At 45.3% G+C, this 7,011-nt stretch overlaps 1 protein-coding gene across 1 annotated transcript; it reads left to right on the forward strand.

The window, feature by feature from the left end:
- Positions 1-802: 802 nt before the first annotated feature.
- KCNE3 (potassium voltage-gated channel subfamily E regulatory subunit 3) lies at positions 803-4,598 on the forward strand. Its single transcript, XM_068556459.1, has 2 exons — positions 803-881; positions 3,901-4,598. The coding sequence occupies exon 2, from the start codon at positions 3,941-3,943 to the stop codon at positions 4,238-4,240; it is 300 nt and encodes a 99-aa protein (XP_068412560.1). The 5' UTR covers positions 803-881; positions 3,901-3,940; the 3' UTR covers positions 4,241-4,598.
- The last annotated feature ends 2,413 nt before the right edge of the window (positions 4,599-7,011 follow it).

Consider the following 7,011-nt stretch of genomic DNA (forward strand, 5'->3'; position numbering starts at 1 on the left):
AAAAGGGAAATCACATGCCCAAAGTCACACAAGTAGCAGCTGAACCAAGACAGCTCTTTGGTTTTCATTTCTTTCACTGTAAAATGAGGGAGGTTAGATTAGATGGACTCTGAAGGCCATGCCAGCCTCTGCTCTGCACAAATAAAACCACCACCACATCTGTGGAGTGTCTAGTGCCAGGCACTGCATACTTTTCTTCTTTAATTTTCACAACAAAGCTATGGTACAGATAGCGTTGATGCCATGCCTATGTTTATGCCCAGTCTATCCAAACAGGTTGATTGGTAACATCATTTGTTCCTATGTAAAATAGCAACCCAATTGCTGGCTGCCATTCTCCCACTCACATCATTTCCTTGGGTCTCAGGCCCTGCTAAGATGCCAGTACCCTGGGGAAAGGGGATGTTTTAGACTGCACTGTTAGCTGGTCCTGAGCAGCAGCTCATGTGTTGAACTGAGGTTTCTCATGAAGTCACCCAGTTGAGACATTGTGCATCTGGAGTCGGGGGACAGCAATCAGATGTCCCTTGGCCATGGCACAGTTCCTATAACTGCAACCCTAGGTTGGCCTGATCCAGCTCCTGCAGGAAGGGGAGGGGAAGAGGCAGGGTGTCAGCACCCACAGCACAGCTATTGCACAACCCTTGGGGCTTGGCCTCGGGTGATCCACCCTCGTTCTGAAGTTTTTTCTGTGTGTCTAGTTCCTTCTTTTTCTGTCCCCTCCCCACCCAGCTCTGGACCTTCCCAGCTCCCAAAGTCAATATTGAGACCCCAGATGTGTCCAGAGACATCCTGAAGAGGCTGAGGGGCTGAGGAGCCTAAGGGCGCCCACAGGGAGATTCCTGGAGCCGACTAGGAGCCAGTGAATTTGCTGTTGTTTGGTGAGTCTTCCAGATGGAGGTGGCCCTCCGTCTGCCTTGTCAGTTCAAACCCCCATGCAAGGCTATCTAAGAAAACTGGTGACAGTGACTGCCCTGGGAAAGAAATTTGGGCCACTGGGAACAGAGAGACTGCATTTTCATTGTACGTACTGCTTCAATTTCTTTTTTTTGCTGTGTATATGTATTTACTTCTCAAAAATGAAAAATAGATTTTCATTTTCATGAAAACTGTGTTTTTTATTAAAATGTATTTTAAAAATCCTCTTCACCATAATAAAAGTATATGCTCAAGCAAGCCTGGGGCAGGGGGCAGAGCAGAGATAATAATCTTTTTTTTTTTTCCTTTTTAATTAAAAAACTTTTTAATGTGGTAAAAAGCAACATAAAATTTATCATCTTAACATTTTTAATGGTACATCTCAGTAGTGTTAACTATCTTTACATTGTTATGCAGCAGATCTCTAGATGTTTTTCATCTTGCAAAACTGAAACTCTGTACCCATTGAACAACAACTCCTGGTGATAATCTTTTTTGATAGATGAGGAAACTGAAGTGCAAACAGGGCGAGAAACTTATTTCCCTCAATCAAAGTGAGCTCTTCCCGCACTTATGCCATCTGTCTGTTGTCTGCTTATAAAACTGTCTGAGGCCCCTTCCTCCTGCAACCACTGCCTTAGCCATTCCCACCCCCAAATGCCTCTCACATCCTCTATCTGTCCCCGCCCCCACCTTGTCATCCCCTCCGCCCCAGCTCAGGACTCAGCATCTTGAACCCAGACTATTTCACCTATCACTGGGCTCCCTGCCTCCATCCCGGCCCTCTTTACTCCACACTCCACATAGCAGCCAGAGTGTCCTTTCCAAGCACAGATCTGATCATTTTACCCCCTTTTAAAATATCATTCCATGTTTTTTCTCCACCTACAGGGTAAAGTTCCAGCTCTGCAGCCTGGCACTCAAGGCCCTCTATGATCTGGTTTGGGCCAGTGTCTCCATACCACATCCTATCTTATCCTTTCATGCATCTTACACTCTTTATGCTACTTTCCATTCTTCAAAGTGTGCTTTCTAGTCCATCTGTTTGCTTCCCTTGCCTTCTCTACTTCCAAAAAATCCTTCAAGGTCCAACTCAAATTCTTCCATCACTGTGAACACTCTCTGAGCACTGGTCAGAATTCATCCCTTCTTCCTTTAAGCCCCAGTAGCTCCTAGGTTGTCTCCCATATTAAGAGCTGGCGATGTGCCCCCTGAGTGTAGGGACTGGCCTCCTAGAGCTCCCAGAATAAGGCTGCCCAGGAGTGGGCCTCCATAAACGATGACTGGCCAGGTGATTCATTGAGCCATTAATTTCATTGTGCTGCTCCTGCTTTCCATTAGCCCACATGAGGAAAGAGGAAGGCACAAATTTGTTGCCTGACAAGTGGGATACTAGATGAGAACCTATGCCTCCTGGATCTTAACTCTTCCCCTTTTCCATCCAGACAAGGTTGCCCAAGTACTAGATGGCAGGGGGCCCCAAGGCCTTGCATAAAATGTGGGCCAGTCCTGGGTTATTGCTGTATTATTTTGATTCTTCCCCCCAAATTCTGCATTCATAGAGTTCTTAATGAATATTTATCATGGTCCTAACTAACTGTCATCTCTTCCGGGGAAGAGACGTGATGGTTAATAGTCAAGTGTGTTAAACAGCTCTACCTAGATAAAGGAGGGCTTTGGAACCAGTCAGCGAACACTGAGTGCTTGGCCTATAGAGAAATCCAAAGTGGCCGTCTTTACTGGAGACCACTGAGGGAAGGAGAACTAGGGTAGTCCCCTAGACTTGGAGAAGAGACACAGCCTTGCTGACCAGGAGCATGTGGTCTTCTGATAACCCTTATCAATAGCAAGAGGACAGCCACACATTGCCTTATATGTAAGTGCTGGGGCAAAGGGAAGGCTGCGATGATAAAGCTTGTGGAGTATGCTGGGAGCACACAAAGGCTTCCTGAAGGAAGTGAGCGTGGAGCCTTGTTTAAAGGAATGACATATGTTTTTCCAGAGACTAGGATACAAGGCTGCCTTTGGCTATTTTTCTACATTGTAGACTAAGGATCTCTGAGAGGAAGGAAAAGGAACCTCTGTTATCACCAGTTATATGCCATGTACACAGTGACGTTGTTTTGGAAGGCAGGATAGTTGAGGTGCTAGTGTCTTTTCTCTCTGGGGTGGGTAAAACCCCAAACCGGACTGAGTATTCCTTTCACTCTGAAGCCCTCAGGCCCAGTGCCAGCAGTGGTTATCAGCCTTTCCCTGCTCCCCCAGCCACCTCCTTTCCAACAGAATTTCTCCTCAATAGCTAGGAATACCTAGAGAGGGACCTAGGATGCTTTAGAGGTCAAATGACCCAGCCCCTGGCCTCCAGGTAGGGGGAAATCTAAGCCATCCCCAAACATCTTCTACATGGTGTCTGTGGAGCATAAGAAAGAACTGTGCTGAGGGAGAGTTCTGAGGAATGTCTTCTAACTGTGCCACACAGTCCTCCCCAGAGCTGGTGTGGAGGCCGGAGGAGCTCTGAGCTGGCCATCGAAGAGCTGGGCTCTATCTCGGCTCTACCTCCAGTATTCTCTGTGATCATGGACAAGCCAACTATTCTCTCTGGGCCTCAGTTTCCCTGTGTGTAAAATGGAAGAAATTACATTAAATAATCCCTAAGGTTCTTCTAGCCTAAAGCTCAGTGAGTTATAGACCCCAAAGAAAGGATAGATCAGCATGTTTACAATGGTCAAGGAAGACTTCCTTCCACAAGTATTTATTGAGCACCTACTGAGTGCTGTCATGAGTGCTCATATATAGCAGTGAATAAAACAGACATATTCCCTGCCTTCCTTGGGCTGGCAGTCTAGTGGAGAAGATAGACAAGTAAACAAGTAGTTGGAATAAACTGTGATGTTGGGATTTTAGCTGGGGTCTGAAGGAGTGGGAAGGTCATTCAAGCTTCAAGTAACAGAAGCCATCCTCTCTCTTTTCTGTCACTACCAGAGCATCCTCCGATTCTTCCCCCACCTGAATCCCTGTTGCTATGGAGACCACCAATGGGACTGAGACCTGGTATGAGAGCCTGCACGCTGTGTTGAAGGCTCTAAATGCCACTCTTCACAGCAACTTGCTCTGCCGGCCAGGGTCAGACAACCTGACTGAGGAGAGGCGGGCCAGCCTACCTGGCCGCGATGACAACTCCTACATGTACATTCTCTTCGTCATGTTCCTATTTGCTGCCACTGTGGGCAGCCTCATCCTGGGATACACCCGCTCCCGCAAAGTGGATAAGCGCAGTGACCCCTATCATGTATACATCAAGAACCGTGTGTCTATGCTCTGATACTAAGAGGCCGGGGATGGCAGAAGATCAAGATTCCTGAGGATTATCTTGTGGGGCCTCCAGAATTCAGCTATGTGTTACATCAGGCCTCAGTGTTCTAATCTGTAAGATCAACAAGAAACAGTACTAAGGGAGGTCATCACTGGGGAAGGAGGAGAGGATCTAGCAGACCTAGGCCTTGTGGATAAGGATTTTTTCCAGCAAAGATAGACTTTATAGACAGTAGGAGCCCTTTGAACAAATATATAAAAGTGGCAGGAATTCCCTGGTGGTCCAGTGGTTAGGACTCCGTGTTCTCACTGCCAAGGGCCTGGGTTCAATCCCTGGTCGGGGAACTGAAATCCCACAAACCGTTCAGTGTGGCCCCCCCCCAAAAAAAAAAAATATATATATATATACACACACATATATATATGTATATATATATAAAAGTGGCAACATATAATGACAAATGAGTGTTCTAGTGGCCGGAGTGTTGGGGGCTAGGGGCTAGAGGAAGGAAAAGAGGAAGTTGTAGCAGAGGGAAATGAGACAGGAAAATGCCCTGAGGACACATTTTTTGATGTGTTATCTTCAATGACCATGAGAAGCAGCAATGATTATCCCATATCACAGACAGGAAATCTAAGTTATGTTACTTATTTATATTTTTTCATATTTTATGTTTTTCAGCCCATTTAACATTTGTGATTTTACCCCCTGTGAGGGAAGCAGAGCAAGTGCCATTCTGCCCATTTGGGCCAAAGCAGTACCGTGACTGGAACCCAGGTTCTCTGGTAACCTTGCCTAGTGCTTTGCAAAACTGTGTGCTACCTAGGAGTGGATCTAGGCCTGAAACTTATATAATTCTGGGGGGCCCTCCTTAAGAAAAAGAATTTTAAAATATCTTATTTTTGCAAATATTACAAAAACATATCACCATGTTAATACATTGTTAGGGCCCCTCCTAAGAACTTAAGAAGGAGCCATGCAAGTACAGAGCCCTGACTGTTAAGCCTCATTAGCTCCATGGTCCCTGTGCCCCTCCAGCCATGTCCCAGTGCCCTTCCCAGCCCCATCTCCAGTCCTGGGGACTTCACTACCTCTAAGGCAGCCTCTAACATTTTGAATGAATTCTGTGAGTAATTTTCTGATATCAGGTTGAAATCTGCTTCTAGAAGATTATTATCACACCTAGAAGATTATCATATTAAAAGAGGCAGGTACCTGATTCAGTGGAAAGAGAACCAGCCCTGATTCTACTACCAGTGTGGTGTATAAACTGGCTAGACACTTCTCTCTGACTCTTGTCCTTCTTCAGCACCGTGAAATAGAAAGTTGAAATAGTTGAAAGTCTCTAAGGGCTCTACCAGAGCTGATATTCTAGGCTTCACATACATTGATTTGAACCACGTAAAATTGCTGTGCTTGTAGGTCAAAAACAGCTGAATATCAGTAGTTTCACATGCTTCAGTTGAATACATGAAATGTGGCCAGCTACAAATCCCAGGCTGGAACCTCCCACTGTTCTGTTTAATTTCTGTTATTAAGGAATCTCCATGGGGTCTCCAGAAAGCCCTATCAAAACATACATATGTGTATATATCAAAAGCTTTGAAAGCATATTTTGAGAGCACTTATCTCTGAAGAGAAGGATTATGGGTGATTTTCCCTTTCTACTTTAAAAATTTATGTAATATTTGATTTATTTGACCATAAGTATGTTTCTTATATTATAAGGGGGGGAAGCTACTTCTACTTTGAAAAAATGAAAATAAATGCCTGTGTGTTACTTGAATGGAGGATCACAGAACACATTTGCTCCCATGAGCAGTTAGTTATGTTGATTCCACGTAAATCAGTGCTAAGCCCCACGTGTGCTCTCAAGCCTTTCCTCATATCTTCTTGAGGGAGAAGGTGGAGACCTGCTTAAGAAGACGTGACATACGGGTGGACAACGGACTCGGAAGTCTACAGCTGGATGGGACTTTGGAGACCGCCCAGCCCAAACACCCAAATAAAATATGGAATCCCAACAAGAATAAGAATGAATGTCAGGTCATGGATGCTATCAGGATTTTGAGAAATGAGATTGAGTGGATGTAGAGGAGCCAGAGAAAGGTAGAATTTGAACTGGGCTTTGAGAGATAGGACAGATCTACGTGGGCAGAGAGAATGAACAGAACAAGACAAGGGAAGCTTGGAGGCAGAAATGTGGCAAGACCACCCTCCTGAAGAGAGCAGGTCGGCGGGTGGCTGGAGCAGGAAGCAGCCCAGAGTGGCTGCGCTGGGAGTTCAGTGTCCCCATCTATGGGGGAGACTCCCCTTCACACAGTCCTTATACTCACAGGGCTTAAAAATAGAGTAATACAAATTCTTTTGCTTGTAAGTTACAGAAATCCAGTGTGTATTAGCATAAGCACAAAAGGGGATTTATTGAGAGGAGTATGGGGTAGTTCAATAGAGGAGCTACCGGGGCAACTCTAGGGATCTTGGGGCCTGGAACTACTTATTTGTCCTAATTTACAAAGTAGGGGCTCAATATACCTCATTATATACACTCAAGGTTGGGCTAAATAAAAATCTAAGATTTTAAGGTATAATTTAAACATTCTAATATTTTATGATGTAGGTACTCCCCTTGGCTCTCCCCCCAGCTCTATCCCACTACCTCCTTCAGCCCATAGGCTCTTTTGGCTGCACTGGTTCTGCCCTCTGCTGGCCAGATCCCAGCACATCACCTTGGGCCCTCAAAGCAAAACTTCAATAATCACTCATTCAGACACTGAGTG

The sequence above is a fragment of the Eschrichtius robustus genome, chromosome 11 (assembly GCF_028021215.1).
Source record: "Eschrichtius robustus isolate mEscRob2 chromosome 11, mEscRob2.pri, whole genome shotgun sequence".
Lineage (NCBI taxonomy): Eukaryota > Metazoa > Chordata > Mammalia > Artiodactyla > Eschrichtiidae > Eschrichtius > Eschrichtius robustus.

What these genes read in the sequence shown, in the direction of transcription:
- KCNE3 (XM_068556459.1), top strand. Translation starts at nt 3,941, where the DNA reads ATGGAGACCACCAATGGGACTGAGACCTGGTATGAGAGCCTGCACGCT.